Consider the following 23,269-nt stretch of genomic DNA (forward strand, 5'->3'; position numbering starts at 1 on the left):
GTCAGAATAAAATGGTCGCCGAAAATCGCCCTCTCGTCTTGACATTGATAAAGGAGAGCTAAACTGGTCGCTGCATTTCTGTAACGAGGGCACGACTAATACAAAAGCCGGTTTTAAATGCTACACGTAGTTTTAGAGATAACCGCATAAGCGCAACCGGAGAACGAAACGGCTGAGTGAAGACAACACGACGGTGTAATAACATCGTAGACATCAATTAGTATTGCGTGACGTGACACCATATACCTAACAGTACAGTCGCATTTCATAACTCATAACAGACATGGGAGTCTTCACACGAGGGGACAACGTTCTCAAGCTCGGGATGCATCGTGCAGTAACTCTTTTAACTCGCCCTCTTGTCGCATGACTGCCGCAGCAGTTAGCTTCGCCTTTTTCAAATCGTTTGCTATGGTAGAGAGCGAATGTTGACGAGGTCTGTGAACATTAAGGCGAGTTAGATACACATGCATCGTATGCGGCAGTCACCATCTTGCCAACGTTCCGAGTCGCACACGGGCATCTGGTTTCGCGATTCCCGTAACTTGAATTAACGAACTCGCGATCTTGTGAATGGCGAGTCGCATCCAAGTCTGCGACATTCAGATAATTTACTGGATCGCTATAATAAGCCTTACGCGGAGCTTTAAATAAGATGTTGTGTCGTAAAAATTGCTCGTCACAGAACATGGTTTACATGGTACATTTTAATACTTGGTTACAATACGGTTACCAAGCAATGGTAGAATAGTTGGCTCAGGTGAGCGATCTTGTCGAAATAATAATAGTAGATTGTTGCACGAGGGCAATATAAATTACTTAATGCGAGGTGCATAATCTGCTTTTCTTTCAACTATTACAGGAATAGTGGAATAGTAGACGAAAAAAAAAACTCAAGCTAAACAATTAATAGGAAAGAAATGTCACTAGCACTCGATGATTCCATTTTTGTAAGTTTACGTTCGCACTCTCAAAAAATGACCACGGAAAATTCGCAAGGTTCCCGCCAATTTGTTTTTTTTTTTTTTCTTACTTTTTTTTGGCAGAGAGTATATATAGCAGATATTTTTACCCGCGATCTGTCAAATTTCGGATGAACGCCTGGTTGGCCAACCAAACACAAAGTTTTTTTTAGTTTTTAAATTTACGGCTACTTACTATTTTTGGTAGGATTGGTAGCAACATTTTTTTGTACGCAATCTGTCAAATTTCATTAGACCGTCAGGTTGACCAACCTAACACTAGATTTTTTTACACTATGCAGGCTAATTTTATAGCAACAATACTTGTGTTACCTCTTTGGTCGTGCAATAAAAAAAAATCTAAAACTGCATTTTCATACATTTTTTCTGCTCTAGAGCAGAAAAGTCCCGCTTTGTGCTGGGTATTTAGTGCGGTTATGAGGAAATTAATGCATAGCTGAAAGAAAAGTAATAAATAGTCAACACCTATTGAAGGAGTTATATGACCAAACCAAACCACATATTGTTCATTAGTGTTGTCTATTGTTGTGTTGTGAATAAATGTATTTCTTTTCTTTCTTTCTTTACTTACATACAGGGTTTCGAGGGTCGGGCAAAAAAACTGAGCGCGATCAGCTGGTTAATATTTTCGTGCTAAGACGTGCACACTGCACAACGCACCGCGCGGCCATTAGGGTTTATAGGCATTTGAAAATGGTACATTCAGTGCTACACCGTTTACGAGTTATCTACCTATTTATTAGTTAGGATAAAATGGTTTACTTACGTCAATCCATTAACTAAGAATGTACATAATAGTGTGTGCAATGCCACCCCTTCGATAATAGTATGAGTAGGTAAGTATTTAATTTCAGCTTAATGGAATGAGGTAAACATGCTCGTACTTGAAGCCTCTTAACCTAAAGAATTTTTTTTTGCCCTCACACTACACGACCCTCTGCACAAAAAGAGCAAGTATTCAACTCATCGTTCGTGGAATGTCGAGAAATGAGAAGTGGTAACAAACCCATTGATAACAAGGGCGTCTGGGTAGTCCCGGGTAGGTCCACTTGTTCCGCCCCTATGCACTTGCCATGAGGGTCGCAGCGCAGCGCAGTTTTTGCGCACGTCGTATCGTAGTAACCGCTTACTTTCCCACGCTACGCGGCCACGTTAAACGGAATTAACGTGTTCAATGGAAAATAGATTGTTTGTGTTTACATGATTTATAACTCGCGTGTATGGTTCGCGGCATCCCGGCTTTCATTGTTAAAGTTAACTGTTCGAACTAACGAACGTAGGTGTTTTTATTTTACACCAGAATCTACAGAGGCAGTAATGATGTTATTTGAGACTTTTTTTTATCTGGTATACTTACAACCTACAATAGCTTAACTTTGAGCGGTGTTAGGTTTGTGAATGCACTTGTCCTTCGCGTTGAGTTAGTTCCGTAATACGTTTAATGGGTTACGTAGCATATCATCTAAAATCAAATGTCATAAGCTTGATATACGTCTAGAATGTCGAAAGCCTAAATGAATAACGTTCGTAATCTATAACGTTCGAAATACATATGTCGGCGGCCGATCGTTAAATCGTGTAATGGCGCCATTTCATGAATTGGCTAAGGGACATCCGCCATATCGTTCAAAACTCACCGTTTAACGATTTGCCTAGTGACGTATAGGCAGATCATAAAATTCCTAGGCATATCATGAAACGCCGCCATATCGGTTCTATCGGTTTGCTATATCGGTGTTGTGGTCATAATTCATACTATATCACTCCTCGCTTCGCTCGTCGTGCATAAATTTTTATTTTTTTCGGCATATCACGATGTGCCCGGTATAGAGCTAGGAATATCGACGAATGCATTGCTCTAATCGATCTGCCGTATTGTTTCTCTGGCACTTCGTGATATCCCTGGCCAACGTTTAGGCATATCATTAAATGGCGCCATTTCAAGATATGCCTTTCGTGATCTGGCGAATTTTACGATCGGCCGCCGACACATACAACACGACTGGTCGAATGAATTTAATATCGAAATACAAAATGAATAATATTATTTGTCATAAACTTGATACACATACGTCTAGAATATCGAAAGCCTAAATAAATAATATTTGTTATATAGGTATTTACTCGAAATCATTATTCTAAGAAATCGTTACCCCTTAGTGTCCACATTATTAGAATTATTACACATTATTAATAATAATAATATTCCATTTATTTCAAACACAATGTTCATAGATAAAGAAGACCGTAGGTACCGGTAGGTACTCTGTTATAAAGTGATATAACTATGCTGTGTTTGAGCTTAATGGAATCGTTGTGAGATGCACTTTGGCTACAAATCACAAATTTGTGAAAAAAAAACTTTAACAAAAAATGGAACCGACTTCAAAAACCTTGAAAATAATTTTCTACTAGTTTGAAGTCGGTGCCTCAGCACGAGCCAGCAGGAGTGATTGAAGCTCAATATATTTATATGTAGGTGAAGTAGACGACTATAGTTCCACTCCGGCTGGCTCGTGCTGAGGCACCGACTTCAAACTAGTAGAAAATTATTTTCAAGGTTTTTGAAGTCGGTTCCATTTTTAGTTAAAATAAAAAAAATATCATTTAAGTTCGTTGAGACGTTATATCAGATGGTGATAAATATTAGAAACTGGTTTACTTCCGCTCGTTTCGTACCATCCAAATTCCTATTGAGAAAGCATAAAAAATTGCGCGCATGCCACAAGCGTTTATTTTTATTCATATCTAATTCGAGTTCGAGTTTATGTTGATGTTGTATGATTTATAAGATGTGATGCTAGTCTAGCCAGCGTTACTACAACATACTGTTTGGTCCGCACAGTTCACCGCAGCACAGGAAGGGGCAAGGTCGGCAATCAAGCGTGAAGTTCCAACGCAATTGACAACTCTTCTGCGCTCCCTACTCAATACGACAATTAAAAACATTTTCCTTCCTATTTGCAGTCTAGCGGAGCGGAGACGGAGACGTGCAGAAAGGACGAATTATTTTAAAAGAAAATTCAAATGTTGTCTCCACTCCGCCTCAATAAATAAATAAATATCACGCGACAATTCACACCAATTGACCTAGTCCCAAAGTAAGCTTAGCAAAGCTTGTGTTATGGGTACTAAAGTATAACACAGCTCATTCTTAAGAGTTCTCACAATTCTCTCTCTTTCTCTCTCGTCTCTTAACAATACTCGTGCCTAAAGCAGCGTAGAGATCTGCAAGGATGTGTTGCGAGGAATATGTTTTTCATTAACCAATAGAAACGCTTCATTTACCTCGCCTCGCTCCGCTCAGCTGTTTCCACCAGAGATGTGCTGTGCGAGGATGTGTAAATGAAGCGTTTCTATTAGTTAATGAAAAACACATCCCTCGCAACACATCCTCGCACATTATTGGTGGAAATGGAAACGTTGCTTATGTACCTATAGTATATAAAAATATGGCGTGCGTTTAGTTTAGAGGCTCACGTTACGCTGCTTTTCAGACTTGCTTCAATGAATGAAATCCATTTATCATTGGTTTGTTAATTCATATCAAAATATCGCAACGGCCTGCTAAATGATTGGTTCATATTAGACGAGATGTGTTTATAATACTAAAACGAGCGGTGCACCTCTAGAGTTTATCTTTACCCGTCAATGATATGTTGTTTTAAAAACCGTTCCTCGTTACTTATCCAGGTGCGAGAGCACGGTGCAGGCACAATCAGGCAAATAGCGGAAGCGAGACCAACCATAACAACTCGCCGACGGCTGGTTCGGTTTCTGACAGCTTACACTAATAAACTGGTTTCGGATGAAAATTTAAAATAGGAAACACGTTTCCAAGTAACGCGAAACGTATACGTTAAACTATTTCTACGTACTTACATCTCTACGTACATAGCTTGGCGCTGCCGTTGTTGCTTGGAATGCAACTAATGCACACCTATAAGTATTCATACGTAGAAGCAACATATTTTATGTTTAGCTAAGAAAACTATATGTATAAATTGGTCATCGTTGACCATAGTTTGCAGGCGTTCCTGTGACTTCTTGTTGAAACATTTATATTGTACTATTTATGTTCTGTTGAGACCAAATTTCGGTTAGCAATCCTTGAAGCCATGAGTAAATGATTTTACGGGCATATCGGTCGCGGTATGTTTCATTACCGGCGGGCCATATGTTTACGTTATAAATACCTACAAAAGTGTGCGTGTGTAGGTGCGTCTGTAGGTTAATGTTTAATGCCAGGTTCCGCCCACTTTGTACACTAGATTATATTTTTAACATATTATTAATTATTTTATTTACACAGCGGCCACGATATTTAGTATGTTTATAACCTGCAACTAATACTACGACTAGTATTTTGCTATCATGCATGCCAGTTTGATTCAATTGTTGATTAAGGAAAACAAAGTCACAAATGAATACCTAAGCGTCGAAAAGCATTTTTGTCGAGTGCCAAATCCAGCGACGGAATGCTCAACGAAAATAGAAAGTGCCTTAAACTTTGGCTAGCCGCATGACCTCGATGTTTGATTACCCACCATCGAATGGTTGCCATAGACACCGCCTGCTTGATTCTATAGTTTCACCGTTTTTTCGCTTGTTTGTCGTTCGTTAGTGTCTACATTGAGTAATGCAACGGGTAACGCCTTGTAAACGATTTTTTTTTTTAATAATAATAAATGGGACACTTGACACCAATTGACCTAGTCCCAAACTAAGCAAAGCTTGTACTATGGATACTAGGCAACGGATAAACATACTTATATAGATAAATACATACTTAAATACATATTAAACATCCAAGACCCGAGAACAAACATTCGTGTTATTCACACAAATATCTGCCCCGGCCGGGATTCGAACCCAGGACCTCAAGCTTCGTAGTCAGGTTCTCTAACCACTTAGCCATCCGGTCGTCGATTGTTCGTTATATCAATGAAATCAAAATAGAACGGAAAGAACATTACAGATTATCGGAAACAACACCATTACGAGCTTCTGAATTAATGATTGGGTATAATTTCTTATAACTGTCCAATTACAAAATGCTTAAAATATTGAGGAGGTTCAAATCCCAAAGGACAACTGCCATAGCCAACAATCAGCTAGGGACGCAAGCGCAAGCGACATAAAAAACACTTTTGTTTTCATAGAGGTAAAGTCACAACGCTACACAAAAGTAGCAACTACTAAATTACATGATATTGTATTCCCTATGAAAATATTATCGTAATCACCAATTTATAGATCTGATAATAATCGACTCGTTAAGCTCCGGGTAGGTGCGCCGAAGCGAGTATTGTCAACTGTAATATTATATTCTCAAAACATTGTTATCTTCTATTTCCCCCGGCGATACATACACACTTACTACGAAGACAATTCAATGTTAAAAGAATCGTAGATGATGGTATCACAGACGCTTCCACATACTTTTTTTTACCGACTTCAAAAAACGAGGAGGTTATCAATTCGGTTGTATTTTTTTCATGTTTGTTACCTCAGAACTCCGTCATTTATGAACGGATTTGAAAAAAATTTTTTCGTTCGTCTATGAATGCCTTCAATTAGTTCCTATAAGCACCAAATCAGGATCTGATGATCGGATCCTAAGGAAATCGAGAGAACTCTTCAAATATTGTACACGGACACCTATGGTAATTTGAACATATTAAGTAGTAACTCGTGCATTTGCTCTTGAAAATCATCATTTGGTGAAGAGGAAGGAACTGATGATGAAGACCATATTTGACTGGCAGAATTACTACTCAATAACAAGTACTTCACGGGATGAATGTCAATTACTTTACCACACTTGCTAAGCAACTTATGCTCGTCGTAATGTATGAGGTGAAATGGAACGGGTGGTGAAGTACCAGGACTCTTCAATAATGAACGATTGCAAAAGCAATTTCACTAGCCCAATCCTGATTTACGCAACGTTACCCCTTTAAGTATTATCGATAATCGAGCAATAAGTATTTGTCTCGGTATGCTTATGGACGAAGTAATGTTGGATTAATGTTAATGTTGGTTGGATTCCTAGTAAACCCCGAAAATCTATTGCAATAGATGATAGGTATTGCGATTTTGTCAAACTGGCCACTTTGAGCTGGAGGCACTTGCACGTAAAGTGGTTGTTTATGATTCGGTATTATGTTGCAGGGCGACTTGATGCGGTGACACTATGGATGCGGCGGATAAGCGCATGCTGGAGCGCGAGGCGCTCCGCAATATGATCCAACAGTGGAACGCCAACCGCCTCGACCTGTTCGAGCTCAGTGAACCCAACGAGGTAACATTAAAAACTACGTAAATACTTATTTGAGTACAAATGAAAACAGCTAGGCTCTTGAGCCTAGTTGTTGGGCACATATTCTACATTGTAACCTTCTATGATCATGAGTCGAAGCAATGATATTATATGTTATGTTACCGAGTCGAAGCATCAAGTAGTGAGTGTGAAGTAGTGAATTGAGCACTCGGGAAACGAGAATATGTTTTTTTACGTTAATCGCAATGGTTAATATTCATAATCGTCGCGAAATCATCTTCAGATCTTTTCGCGACACATAGCTGAGTGGCGGCCATTTTGGCTGGTAGGAATAGGCATGGATGTGTATATTTCAGTGTTTCTGTATGTGTATCTATTTTATCAGCCAATAAACCATTCTTATTCTTATAATTGTTCAAGTAAAACAACATTAATTAATGGAACCTCTGTGCAAAATATCAAGATTTTAGATCCTGAAGTGAGCCTTGGACATTGATGGGTCAATTAGCCAGGCAGGACTTTTCTTTTTTATATAAGATTATGAAGATCCTCTTGCGACTAGACAATCAAAGTAGCAAACTTCCGAAGCGCTGTTGTCCTACCATTTTATAGTCGTACAAGTCACTGAAATAACGATGTGTGATTAATTGAAATATTGACGATATCAGTGTATCTCTGACACTTACAGCGATAATGCGTCGGTATCCAGTACATCTCAGTGCACCTGTTTAGTGCCAGTATCATGTATGACGCTTTAGTTTAGATAAGGTACGCGCGCCCAGATCAGAATGTCAAAAAGAGGTCTAAAATGAACTGTAAAAGAGAATTCACAAAACAGCCTTTTTTGTATTGAGGTCATTTTGGTAGCAAAAAGACCAGTGTTTCTTTAAAAGTTGAGTTGAGATTAATATAGTTTACAGTAGCAGTGACATTATCTTATATGCACGAATCATAAAATTGCTGTTTAAGCTGACCCGAGCTATAAAAGTATTGTTTACACCTGCAACTGGTAAGACGCGCAGACGCAGACCGTTTTATAGCTTCTTTGTGGCGTCTTTGTGTAGTACATTTTTAGTGAAACTACTTTAAAAATCCATACACTGAGTCTTCGTTACGTATACTATCACCCCATAACTAAAATAAAATACGTATTACAAAATCACAAAAGATACGTAAATATTTTTAAATGCATGAATTCTTTGTTACTTATTATAGACTATGGATTATGTACAGCAAGTTCCTTTTACGAAACCTTTACCTAGAATTTACTTTGTCAATATAAACAAATCTTATCTCTGAAGCGTAGATTATACAATGATAAAAAGTTGTTCCCCCCAAGTCTTTGTTCCTGGTTTCGACTTGTATGCAACCATTTTGCACCATTATGAAATGAAAGTTTAACATTTATTACAGAACTTGGAGTTCCATGGAGTCATGCGGTTCTATTTTCAAGACTCCGGGCAAAAGATAGCGACGAAATGCATTCGCGTCGCTTCCGACGCCACCGTCAGTGATGTCATAGGTAAATAAAGGGGTTTACTAATGTTTTGGCGAATAACGTTTGCCAACCTGTTTCATTTCGTAACTTTTCATTTCCCAATATTTCTGAAACTGTGAATATTTCAGGATTTTTATAAAGCTAACCTAACCTAACCTAAAGGGTTCTACACGATGGCCCTGAAATAAATCCTGAAATATTTATTGTTTTAGAGTTTGCGAAATGAAAAGTTGCGAAATTAAACAGGTTGCCAAACGTTACGTTGCGAAAAGGCAGTACTCGAAATAAAGGATATGTAGAATGCTTAACGTACTTTTTAGGATTCCGTACAAAAAAACGGAACCCTTATAATATTATAGGATCACTCGTGCGTCTGTCTGTCGGTCCGTCCATTCTTCACAGTCAATTTGCTTCGAAACTACTGGACCAAATCAGGTGAAATTTGGTAGGAGGGTGTGGTGTAATAACCCAAATACAGATCTGCAAAGTAAATAAATATAAAAAAAAACTGGCGAAGAGCGTGTCAGACACGCCCGAAATAGGGTTCCGACCGTAGCCATTACGAAAAAATTAAATAATATGTTTCTAAGGATTTCGTATTTTGTACGGAATATTCCAAGTTTAGGTATACCTTAGACTGCTATTTACTCTTAAACTACTAATAATTCTCAAGAAAACTTAACCGTTATAGTTTTCCTTCTTAGTTTGATATACTTACTACCATCCTGATTTTTTTCTAATTTTTCCACCCACCGGTTTATATTTTAGAGGGGGGGGGAAGCTCGATTTTAATGAAAATTTGCACTTTGAAGTTGAATATTTTGTAAAAAAATCACTGAATCTAAAAATCGTTTAGCAACGTTTAATGGTTTTAAAAGACCTATCCAACGATACCCCACACTACAAGATTGGATGAGAAAAAAAATCACCCCCACTTTACGTCTATCGGAGGTGTAATAAGTACTCTGAAAATTTTTTTTTACATTTTTTTATTGTACCATTTTGTCGGAATACTTTACATATATATTCGCGTAAAATTACAGCTTTCTAGCATTGATAGTCCCTGGCCAAAGCCGCGGACGGACAGACAGACAGACAGACATGGCGAAACTATAAGGGTTCTGTTTTTGCCATTTTGGCTCCGGAACCCTAAAAAATGTCATTTTCCGGGGACAAAATAGAAAGAAAAAAAAAGTTTTGCAAACCTTACTGTATCATATAACAAATGAAAGGGCTCGTTATGAGGATCTCAAATATAGTTTTGTTATTATTGTAAAATAAATAATTTTGATTTTATTCATGAAAGAAGACGAAAATTGACCATTTCCCCACTGATCTCCGAAACTACTGAGCCTAAAATGATGGAAAAAAAAAATAGTTGCTAGTAGATTACAGGAAAACCTGTAAGAATTCTATGAAATGAAAATAAAGTGGTTAACTCAATATAATACGTTCACTTACGGAAAATAGTTCACTAAAACACCACTAGATAGCTCTAGTAGTAAGATTTATGACCCTGTTAGCGTATTAAATTGGTTATAATCGATAAGAAAAAAAGGTAGTACCTATACACGCCAAATTTGGCCGTTATATTTAGCCCAGTGCCTGTGTAGCCTACAAACGTTAATGTTGGATGACGTGAGCAAAAATACTGATACAACGTTTATTCCATTCGTCGTCACTCACTCTTCCAATACTAAATTTACACTCTCGCTTTGTACTTTGCCTCGTGCTTTGTCTCATGTCTTGCATGACGAGATGAAAAAAAAAGTATAAAACTAAAAAAAAAATCCTCAGTAAGACGCGAGTTATCTACTACTAGCGCTATCTAGTGGTGTATTAGTGAACTATTGTCCGTAAATAAACGAATTAAGGTGGGACCAAACCGCTGCTTAAAAAACGGTGACGGTACGGAATCGCAGTGACGTGCCGTAAACGTCACGACTTTTATTCGGTAAAGACCTGAAGTTTACGACACGACACGTCACTGCGATTCCGTATTTTAAAGGGGCTCCTAGACGGGCCATATTTTCACTGCAATTTGTGGCCGGCAACTATTGGTGTCCCTCTCTTACTCACATGTTAGACAGGGACACCAATAGTTGCCGGCCACATATTGCAGTGAAAATATGGCCCGTCTAGGAGCCCCTTAAGCAGCGGTGTGGAGAGCATGCGATAAAAACGGTGCGCATACGGTGCGTCATTGCGATTCCGTGCCGTCACCGTTTTTTAAGCAGCGGTTTGGTTGCACCTTTACTATTATATTGAGTTTACCACTTTATTTTCAATAGGGCATATTAGGCGCAAACCTCCATGACGACGTCAGTTCTCTTTATATTTTGTCGCCATGACAGATCATGACCAAAGACTATTAGTACCTATAGAAATCATGATATATTTATTAGTAACAAAATAACATAATCATGTTTGTTAAATATCATATTTACATCGATAGTAACCTTAGTGCTATATTTCCAAAGATTTCATTGAAATAATATAATTACGGTTTTGTGCTAGTGCTGCACTCTGACGGCAGAAAATTGCAATGATATTCCCTATTTATGGAATTCTTATAGGTTTTCCTCTAATAATACTGGCCATTTTGCTTTCAGTTTCATTTTCTTCTGAAAACCTAGATGTGCGTGCAGTGCAACTGACAAATACAAATGATGAGTTTAGAGTTAGAAATGAACTAGAAACTACTGACTTAGCAAACAAAACACGCGGATATTTTTTAACCCCCGACGCAAAAAGAGGGGTGTAATATATAAGTTTGACAGCTATGTGTGTCTGTGTGTCTGTCTGTCTGTCTGTGGCACCGTAGCTCATAAACGGGTGGACCGATTTGAATGCGATTTTTTTATTTGAAATCAGGTTTTCTAGCGATAGTTCTGAAACATGTTTTATCAAAATCGGTTCAGCTGTTTTTGAGATATTGGACTTTGAAGTGACAAAGTCGGGGGTTTTCCAACTTTTAGTTGGTTAGGTTATTGAAATAATGAAGGTATTCGAAAATATATGCAATTAACTGACTCGAAATTAAAAACATAATTTTGAGGTGTCATGGGTTACTGAATTAACTCCTTGTTTATCCTCAAGTGGCGACCAGAAACCGGAAGATGAAGCGTTGGCAGGCCGGTGGATGCAAGTGTCGAGTTGTCGTTCATTGTGGCGCTCTAAGGGGGAGGCCATTGTTCAGTAGTGGACGTCTTCCGGCTGATGATGATACACGTTGTATTTATTGTTGTGATGGGTGTGTGCAGAGACGCTGATCGAGAAATTCCGTCCGGACATGCGCATGCTCTCGCTGGGCTCGTACTCGCTGTGGGAGACGCACGGGCCGGACGACGAGCGCCGGCTGGAGCCGCACGAGAAGCCGCTGCTGGTGCAGCTCAACTGGCACGCGGACGACCGCGAGGGACGGTTCCTGCTCAAGTGCTCCACCAACTCGGACGTGAGTACACCCGCTGATACCTTACTTCGAGTGGCGTGCATTACGTCAATTCCAGGGTAGGCAGCCCTAGCTCGCGCAGCCACTCAAGGCGCTGCCTACCCTGGAATTGACCCAATGCACGTCTATGCCTCCGGTGATTTAGCTAGTAAGCTTTTATGTATCTAAGAAGAAAGAAAGAAAAACCTTATTCGTGACTTAACGAAATGGAGAATCGGAATCGGCCAGCATAATATCGGCGTTGCACCCGACGCTGGTGTTCCGTTGGAAACATTTTGCGTGCAATACCAATTAAAAGGAATAGTTAGAATTAGTCAGAATAGTAGGAATAGAGTTAGACAACTAAAATTAGTGATTAGTGGGAGGAAGGTTTGGGAATTTACACATGTAAATCCCGACCCCATAGAAATATCTGAGTGAAAAGTACCTTAGTCCGTAACTGAAGTTTTTTTTTATTCAAATATACTTATTTAGTTAAACGCAATTAGGCAAGGCAAAGAAATTTAGAAAAGAAGAAAGATAGTGAACTGTGCCGTCTATCGAAGTTCACGGAAATCAAAAGAAACATGATGTTTAATAATAGGTAACACTATGGTCTATTTGTGAAACCTAGATTCTAAAATGACAGTCTGAATTGTCAAATGTAAATAATGTGGCCAGCATAAAACGAACAGTGCTGCTTGCTCTATGATTTCGCATTCCGATATAATTGTAAATAATCGGTAAAACGTATATTTTATGATAACATAAATAACATGAAAGCATTCAATATTCTACTTTCTATTTTGGAAATATAAATGCACTTTTATGATAAAGTGATAAAATCTAAGCACAGGTAAGAATACAGTGTTGATCACTTAGTGCCAACGTAAAAAATCATAACACAGAGGGGCTACTACAAAACTGGAAAAACGAAGTTTGTATCGCACCGTCCCTTTCACTCCCGTATTAAATGAGATAAGCGTCAGCGGGATGGCAACATACGAAGTTGGAGTTTTACATTTCGTAGTATAGGGCCAGATATCACACAACGTCATTCATGTTTTTTTTTCGTATTCGACATTCGTTACTTTACTCGTATTGTAATCGGATGTGTTCAGTGCCTTTTCTCGTGTTATTGTATGTGTGTTTTTATGGTAAGCATTGAGGGGGATCGTACTTAGAATTAAATTGAAACTTAAATATCGACATCTATAAAAAGTAGAAATATCTCCAAAACGATCGCATTTTTATTAGACCCATTTTATCTTTTCTAGAATATCCTAAGTGCCCTACATGTTAGTACCTCACGCATCCGTTAATATCTTAATATTTTACATATTTAACATAGGTAACCTACAAAATCTTTCGGTGATAACCAGTTGCGTCACATCACTATTTATGAGACGCAAAAAACAGATAACACATGAAACGTCATTTTAGTATCTCTGATTAAAAAACAGAACATAGTATGATTTCTATTCTGTCTCCTCTCAGCAAAACCGTACCTAAGAAACGAAAACGACGAACGCAATCATGAATGTCCGTGTGAAGTACTGGCAGAAAAATACAAATTTTATACTGTACAAAATAACTTAACTTTAACTTATGAGGAATTATGTACACTTTTATAATAGTTTCCCTAGAATTTTTTTATTTTTCTGTCGGTTAAATCGAATTAGTAGCAATCTGCAATAGTATTGCGACGTTATGAAGCCGTGTAATCTGTTATAATGATTTCTAGTTTATGGTCATGTTGTGATTAAAATGTTTTACTATTCAATAATTATTTATTCGCTAATAAATTATTCGCTTTATTATATTCTCTTCGAATACTGCATACATTCTTTTATCCTTATTCTGCCCACCGCTTTAGTTTTTTTTAAGGGGCACTTTATTTTTAATTCTTAAGTAAGGCTTACTAACTTTATGAGCGTTTTACTGCCACTGCCCCCTGAAAGCGTTTAACGCCCACGAGCTGTGCTATTTTTGCTGACTGAATTTTCTTTATTTTGCAGGTTTCCCTGTCGACGGTCAATGAGAAAGGTGACCAGAATTTCAAGCGGAAACTGTCGAAACGCGAAAAGAAAGAACTGAAGAAAAAAGAAAAACTATCCCGACTCAAATCGGATACGAACAACGAAAACAGACCTGTTGCTGAAAAACTTTACACAGGTGATTAAGGACTGAACTTTTGTTCAGGCATATAAATAGAACTTGAGAATAGTTTCAAGGTTGACCTGCTTCATTACAAACCGTGGTGTTGTAAGAAAAACACTGCCTGTAAACCTGCATGCATTGCTAATATTAAGTTTAAAAAAAATACTTCCATGTTCCATGCATATCGTAAATACAAGGTGTTAATTATAGTACTTGCATTGTAGGATGGTGCAGGTGACAGTTGTCACTATCACAAGACTAGAGAGTCAAAGTGTAGAAACTTGAGTCGATAAAAAGATGGATAAAACTAATAATTTTAAATTTTAAGACATTGACAATTGGACGAACAACAGATGAAAGTGGTGGTGTTAATTGCCTTATTAATACTATTTACCAAATACAAAGTCATAATATAACAATCCACTAACCGGAAGACGAAGCGTTGGCAGGCCTCCCACCAGGTGGACTGACGACATCGTGAGAGTAGCGGGAAACCGGTGGATGCAAGTGGCGAGTTGTCGTTCATTGTGGCGTTCTAAGGGGGAGGCCTTTGGTCAGCAGTGGACGTCTTCCGGCTGATGATGATGAATATAACAATAAGCATTAAATTAGCTTTGCAGTGCAGTACGTACAACGCTAGGAAATTGACGTTTCTTCCGGTAATGTCGCTATGAGTTCGCAACTACTCATTGCGAATGAACTGTTGGCATTTATCCAAAATGCCATCGACACCATGGATTAGGTTAGCATCGTGCAGATCTGCAAGTCCAATTTCAAAGAGGGTGAGATTTCCAGTGGCAAGGCGCAAGGCGCTGCTCTTCCAGACGCTTGGTAAGGCCGACCAGATGCCGATGAGCAGAAGGGATGGAGGAGTGAAGAGTCTCCAGGACATCATAACGATGTAAAAAGCGTCTGACCTGGACGACGTGCCCTCTTTTATGTCAAAGGAGCTGCGGAAGCTGCCCCCTGTCACTTTCGATCACATCGACGTCTCCAACCAACTTAAGTAGTCAGTAGGCGATATTCTTGCCTAATTATTTCACTAATTTACATCAAAATGGTGTTTATTGGCTTTATAAATCAAACCAAATTAACAAGTTAAAAATAATCGTTTCGATTTACAGTCTCGATTTGTTTTATTTAGGCGAAAACACTAGAATATTAGTGAAATTCTAGGCTGTAATCAATTATTTGGCACTTAAGTAAAGCTAAACGGAGTTTACAAGAATGTTCGTTACTTACCAATTAATAATTACTGATATACTCAAGATCAATTATGTCCCATCACTAAACAAGTCGTTAGATGCATACGAGGGCTGCCTTTTAAGTTCTGTCGTTTGCAAACCTCCCGTGATTATTAAAAAAAACTAGTATCGAATGAATGACTCTATATCGGCCGAACCGTTTTAGTACAGCGTCGGTTCAAAGTTGATAAGTCAGTAATTTTTTACAACTTCAAAAGGGGTTTAACGCGTCTTCAGTGCTTTGAAGAGCTGACTACGATTTTTGTAATAAAGCACCATGCATCCGGACTGTGGAACGCTGGTATTTAGAATTTCTACATGGTTACTGTAGTCTTAGTGAACAGCCGTAACCCAGGAGAACATTGATGCTGTACGCCAACTGATCGTCGAAGATCGCCATGCAACATACCGTGAGATAGAAGCTTCATTAAGCATTTCAGGGGAAAAATTGATCTCACGCTGTATACCACATTTAATTAGTGAAGACCAAAAATGGCTCGCGTTAGATGATGTCGCAAAACTCTGCCGCAATTCAACCGAGGAGACTCTAAACATGTTTATGACATTATCAGTGGTGTCGAATCTTGGATATATGCCTACGATCCGCATTCTAAACAGCAGTAGACTGTTTGGGTGTTCCAAGATGAGCCAAAAGCGACCAAAGTAATACGCTCACGGAGCACTTCGAAAAACATGGTCGCCACGCCACGTTTGTAGCGAAAAATGGCCACGTTGCCACTATCGTGCTCGAAGACCGTAAAACAAATGCTGACTGGTATACCACTGTTTGTTTACCTGAAGTTATCGGCGAGTTCCGAAAAAATATAAATGAATACTGAAATAAATTAATAAGATGTTAATACTCTTAAATGTATGTAGAATATTTTTAAGACGATAATTGAGCGATATAATTATGTAGTAGTAACCTCTCATGTTGCTGTGCCCTTGCAGGGCGTCACATGTGACTAATACCGAATTGTAACAACTGCTAAATGTGATATGCAATTAATGAATAACTGAATAAATGAAATAACCCAAGACGTCGTATGCACCACGATAATTCGAGCTCGCACACCGCCCGGCAGACAATTGCGTTTTTAAAAGAGCAAAGCGTCGAAAATCTGGAACACCCGCCGCGATACAGCCCAGACTTAAGCCTTAATGATTTCTTCACCTTTCCATAAATCAAGCAAAAACTTCGTGCTCAATTGTACCGGACGCCTGAAGAAGCGGTTGAGGCATACAAAACGGCCATTTTGGAGACCCCGACTTCGGACTGGAATAAATGTTCGATCGAATCAAAAAGTGTATTACATATCACGGTGATTACTTTGAAAAACAATAAATACCATTTAACTCTTAAATTGTCTTCAGTTTTTCCAAACGACACAACTTAAAAGGCAGCCCTCGTATTACGTTTCTTAACTTAATTGTGCTTTGAATTTTATTAATTGGTTATAAAAATCTGATAGCTTAAATTTAATTTGTATAACATAGTTCTTTATGCTCAAATATTTTACGCCAGTCATATTCAGGCTACAACTGAAATAAACTTACATTATATGTAGACCGCAGCAACTTTTTTTGAGTAAAACGAAACGTGCATGAAGTGTCACCCTTGTGTCACCCGCACCATCCTACAATGAAAGTACAATAAATAACGGAAAACCAGGTCATCGTTCATCCACCATTACCTCTCATATTTCGTTTTCTAGAATTTTTTACCGTACAACGGCAAAAACTACTAGACACTGGCAAAATTGTCCTCCGATGGACAGAGCCATATTTTTTTAAAGAAACAACAACGGAAAACCAGAAAGTTAAAATCGACGTGTGTCCCTTTTTTGTGCCCAGTCTAAAAGTTACGAATGCAACAGTTTTAGCAAGGTTGCATACATTTTAGATAATATATTACTGGCTCTGTTGCTTTGATTTTACAAATTATAAAAATTATGGGTGTAGATTTGAAAATTAGCGAAACACTCATATATTTTAAAATAAAAAAATTACATTTTTACTTCTAATATTAATTTAGGTAGGTATTAAAGATTATTGGAGTTAAGGAGCTTCTTAAAAAAATAATAATAAAGGTATTCGAAAATAAATGCAATCAACTAACTTAACTTAAAATGAAACAATATTATTGGGGTGTCTTGTCTGAGGTTTAAGCAATTTAATTAAAGCCTTGTATCCTGCATGAAAACAAAATATGTGTCGCAGTGAGGTAAAAGTTTGTAGCTAATTTAAATGTATTTGTTCTAGAACTGCCGGAGACATCTTTCACGCGCAGTATTAGCAACCCGGAGGCGGTGATGCGCCGCCGCCGCCAGCAGAAGCTCGAGCGCAAGCTGCAGCAATTCCGCTCGAAAGACGGCGGCCCCGACACAGGTGCGTGTATACGACTAGCCGTGTAATGAAATGTAATAATTAATCCTACTTCCTTCCTATCCTACTAATCCTACTTTCCTATTGCTACTTATATTATAAATGCGAAAGTGTGTATGCGCGTGCGTACGCGCGTGTGTGTGTGTGTGTGTGTGTGCGTGCGTGCGTGCGTGCGTGCGTGCGTGCGTGCGTGCGTGCGTGTGTGTGTGTGTGTACAGCAGGATTTTTGACATTTACTCATTCATTTCATTCACTCTCCTTTTTAACCGACTTAAAAATTCGGTTGTATTTTTTTTTTGTTTGTTATCTCCGAACTCTGTCATTTATGAACCGATATGAAAAAAAAAAAATTCGTTTGTCTGTTTGTACCTCTAATTAAGTCCCATAGGCACAAAATCAAGATCTGATGATTGGATTCTAAGAAAATCGAGGGAACTCTTCAAATATTGTATGGACACCTGTAGTAATTTGGATATATTTAGTAGTAACTCGTGCATTTGCTCTTGAACATCATCATTTGATGAAGTGGAACTAATGATAAAGACAAGTGAAGACCACAGTTGACCACCGGAGTTAGGTACTACTCAATAACAAGTATTTCACGGGTTTAATTATTTTAACACATTTGCTAAGCAATTTATGCTCCTCGTAATGCATATGGTGAAATGGAACGGGTGGTGAAGGTGAATAATGAACGTCTCTGCATCGGAAAAAACAATCTTTCGTAAAAGGTGATGTGATGAGCAGTTGACATTAACTATTTTATCATTTTTATCTTATATATTATTCACACTAAAAATCGTGAAAAATATAAAGACTGTTTGTACCTATTGTTTGGGCGATACAGGAAAGAAGAAAGTATGAAGAGGGGTGAGGAAACTGTCATTTCCATTATGTGAGCCATAGACCACAGACTTGATTTTGCATAATACTGACCATCTCCAAGTGATAATGTATTTGAACATTTTTGATTATAAATCTAATTTTACGACTACTTACTAGTGGAAAGTGATCCCTGGACATTTTAATTTTGCATTGTTCCTGCACCACTTCTTATAATACACGTTGGCATGATAATTTAGAGCTGTTCACAATCAAAAATGCGAAATTTGATGTGAGCTGTCAGTCAAAATTAAATGACGCGCATGCGCACTTTAACGCAGGACACACTTAGGATACAGTTTCCATTTTTATAACGCAGTTACAATTCCTGACTTATTATTTGTTCGTAGGAAATACACGACAAATGATAACGTTCTGTGTCATGGTAGCAAAGTTCTAGTTAAATATCTATGTTCCTCAAATTTACCAACCGTCCCAGAAGTCACGAGTCACGAAATTTTAGCAGTTATAAAAGTTATGCAAATCTCTACTTTGTTGCTGTGCCAAAAATAGTTGAATCTTGCTGCCACATGCCTGAAAGCCTGTTGCATGCAAACCCGTTTTTTCTTTATCCCGTGGGAATTTCCGAAAATCCTTGAAACTGTTTATTACTCTTATAATCAAATACTTCTGTGTCCAATTTGAAAAGTCTAGTAATTATTGTTCATAGGATTCCGTTGAGCTGAATATGTGAATCCCGTTTTTTCCTAATCCCGAGGGAATTTCCAAAAACCCTGAAATTAATGTTTTATTTAATAAATTACCTACTTGTGTATCAAATTTGAAGAGTCTAGTTATTATAGTTACTGAGATAGGGTCACTCGGAATCGAATATATAAATCCCGTTTTTTCCCGTTCCCGTGGGAATTTCCAATTTAGAATTAGATTAGATTTTATATAGATTAGATACCATAACAACGTTTCATTATATCAAACGTATTTAGGTATTTAATTACACCCTTTCGTTTTTACAAGCTTTTATTTGTCAGTAAAGACGTAACTAAGAAAAAGCCACTAATATCCATCTCCATCAGTGTTTTTAGCTGCTAAATAGCAGCACAGAAATATAACACTCATTAAATCCCTTACCTTCCGCCCTTTTGTCCCTTTCACTTGGCATCGTTTCATAACGATTATGTTTTAAAATTGTTCTGATGCCGACCGGAAGTATGAATTGTATCGTTTCGTTGGTACTTAGTAGAACAGAGAACACGCCCGGGTGTTCCATGTACAATATTAATAAGGAATTTGTGCCTTGACGACTTATTTGAAAATTAATAAGTTTAAAGCTTTTTGCTGTATTGTCTTGCACTTGCATTGTTGAAAAATACGAATCTGCACGTATAATCTATTCGATCACTTCAAGTGATCATACTTACGAAGGTTACATACTTACGAACATTGCAAGTTAAATAATCAGCTTGTAAAATACAAGAACTTGGAGTTGTATTTAAATAGGTCACCAGTGAAGCTTTTAGAATTTCTAATTATTGTTAATTTTCAAAACTAGAAAGACTACAGTGTATATCTTAAATCCTTATGACCATTCTTTTGTCATGTGAATTTATTAGGTTAGATCATAATAAGAGATCCCTTAAAAATGTGTTTTTATTTCGTCATTGTATTGTAGCAGTTCTTTGAATATTTAATCATGCCTGTGACAAAATAGGTATGACTATGATATTGTATGATATAGAGCTATGTGTAGGATCGGTGAAAGTAGGTAATGGTACGTTTATGTAATAAAGTATGTTCCGCCTCTGTCATGTTCCCTTAAATATATTGTAATATATTCGCGTTTTGTTATTTATTTTAGAAACAAATGTGATATTTTTCTTGATTTGATATACCCTTGGCCACAGCAAAACTACAACTTTTATCGGTCAGTAGTTTTTTTATGGTAACAAGTACAGAACGTATGTTATTCCCAACTAGGCGATCTTCAAACCCGAGCGAAGCGAGTTTTATAAACCGATACGTGTTGGGAATTGCAATTTCACACAATACAATATACACACCGTGTACACCAGAAATAGTAAGCGATACAGAAAACAGGTACACAGGCGGCCTTATGGCTTAAGAGAGATCTCTTCCAGACAACCTTTTTTTTTTACAGAAAGAAGGAAGGACATACAACGTTTTACTTGGCATTATGAAAGGAAACAAATGCAAACACCCACTAACTTATTAAATATTGGTCGATGGGTTTAACTAAATGTTTTTGCATATACACAGGTGGCACCCTGAAGATATACGGTTCGTCGCTGTCGCCGGACGTGCCGTATAAGACGTTGCTCCTCTCTGTGGGCGACACGGCGGCCGGCGTCGTGCGCGAGATGCTCGACAAGTACGGCCTGTCGCGCCACGACCCGCACCACTTTTGCATCGTCCAGGTAAGCACGCATCTTCTCTTTACATGATTTATCATGATGGAAAGATTGGCCATTGTTTGGACACGAACATCCATTAAAAACCCATAGCTGTCAGATTGTAACTAGATGACTACAGGTCGTGTGACTCAGGTGTAGGTGTAACGCACGAGCGCTGGCAATCTTATTTGCCTTATTTTTCTACCCTTTCTTTCTTTATTTTTTCTCATTCTTATTTCTAGAAAGTAATGGTGAATGCGATTACCTGCGTGCGTCCTTTCGTTGTAGCCTATTAACTTTATCCCGTGGCTTCGGTCCTGTGGAAGAATAAAAAATTGTCTACCTCTCTATCCCGTGGGAATTTCGAAAAATCCCTTATTAAGTGCACTTGCATCATTCTCAAAGAATATATTTATTTATCAAATGTCAAATCTTTAGGTCCACTGGTTTAGGCTGTAGGCCAAGAAAAGGAATTCTATAACTGTAATTTTCTTTTTCTATGATATAAAGTACTGTAAGTTCTAATTAAAATAAAAATAATTAAACATTTTAGGGCTCCGCGTCAATGCGAAAAAATAAAAATGAATTTTTTAGACACATTTTGATTTTATAAGTACATCATAACTTTAATAAATAATAAATAACTTTGTAAAAGTACCTCTATTACGATATAATGCTTGCATTCCAGCTAAACAAATCAAAATTAAACCAATTAATCAATCGGGACTATCATTAAAAAAGAAGGTTCAGTAAGTTTTTTTTTAATGAGTCAATGTTCGTAATTCCAGTACCGCCCGTGCGATATACAATGTTTTTCGTCATATTTACGAGTTAATTGTATATTTTTAAAAGAAAAAAACATTAATTAATTTCAAAATAATTTGTTTTTTATTTAATTATACGCTTCCACCTTACCGGAGAGAGGGCGAGCTGCCAGATGGGCCGCTCAGCAAGTGGGCATTTTAAACAGAACGTATACTTAATCAAGTACATTTCTTATAAATTGTATAACAGCAAAACGTTAGCTAGTTTCTACACGGTACAGCGACATCTAGGGACCAGTAAAGTAAAATCGGCTAAAACAAAATATAAGTCCTAAACTTAATTGAAAGCACTGATGTATTAAACTGAAGATACACATTGCCAAACAAAATCCCCTTCAAAGAATGTCCGATCTATTTATTTGTTTGTGTAACAAATAAAATCATCACCCACACAAATTAATAAAAAGAATACGTGACGAAATTTGAACCTAGTCTTTACTAAGTTACAGTTGAATTTCGCTAGCGGCCATATTCCACAATTAATAAAAATATTTTCGTGTGCGTAGAAACACTGATCCCACCACACAAACAAATAGAAAGAATACGTGACGAAATTTGAACCTAGTCTTTACTCCATTACAGTCGAATTTCGCTAGCGGCAAAACTCCACAACGCTTGACACTTGACAGCTAACTCCACAATTTCACATACGCATGCTCGAATATGAATGTAAGCCTTATCAAAAACGGCAGAGGGATTAATTTCACTTGCTACATTGAAGGCGACGTTGCAAGATTGCTTAGATGAGTTTGACGTTTCTTAAGACGGACGAATTTAGGTTGTAGAACAAAGAATGCATTCGGACTTTCGGAGAGGACTTTCGTAATAAAAAGTTTTTGTGAATTAAATTTAAAAAAAATTAAAAGATAATTTTAAGCTAATTTTCTTTAGTCCAAATGTTTACCGTTTTCGAGATAATCTATATACAGCCGGATTAAGACTATTTGATGCCTTAAGCAATGCACGCCTATGCTCCCCACCTTATCGATATTTTAAAAAAGTATTCATTACGACGAAATAGATCATTACGTAACTTAGAATATTTATGAAAGACGATAGAGATTATGGGGAGGCACGACCGCGTGGATTTTCAAACAGCCTTACCTTTTATGTGCTAACTATACATTTTTAGGTGCTGTTTATGGTGCCCCCAAGACATGATGCCCTAAGCCAGGGTTTCTCAAACTTATGACTCCACGTACCCCTGTTAA

General features: G+C 37.7%; 1 protein-coding gene across 1 annotated transcript in view; it reads left to right on the plus strand.

The window, feature by feature from the left end:
* Nucleotides 1-23,269, plus strand: part of LOC141433200 (afadin-like) — a 123,334-nt gene that overhangs the window by 21,702 nt on the left and 78,363 nt on the right. Inside the window, 6 exon segments of the mRNA XM_074095127.1 lie at nt 7,158-7,287; nt 8,680-8,788; nt 12,028-12,218; nt 14,213-14,369; nt 17,861-17,986; nt 21,101-21,258. Of these exon segments, the coding sequence (XP_073951228.1) occupies nt 7,180-7,287; nt 8,680-8,788; nt 12,028-12,218; nt 14,213-14,369; nt 17,861-17,986; nt 21,101-21,258 (849 nt within the window). The 5' untranslated portion in view covers nt 7,158-7,179.

The sequence above is a fragment of the Choristoneura fumiferana genome, chromosome 12 (assembly GCF_025370935.1).
Source record: "Choristoneura fumiferana chromosome 12, NRCan_CFum_1, whole genome shotgun sequence".
NCBI lineage: Eukaryota > Metazoa > Arthropoda > Insecta > Lepidoptera > Tortricidae > Choristoneura > Choristoneura fumiferana.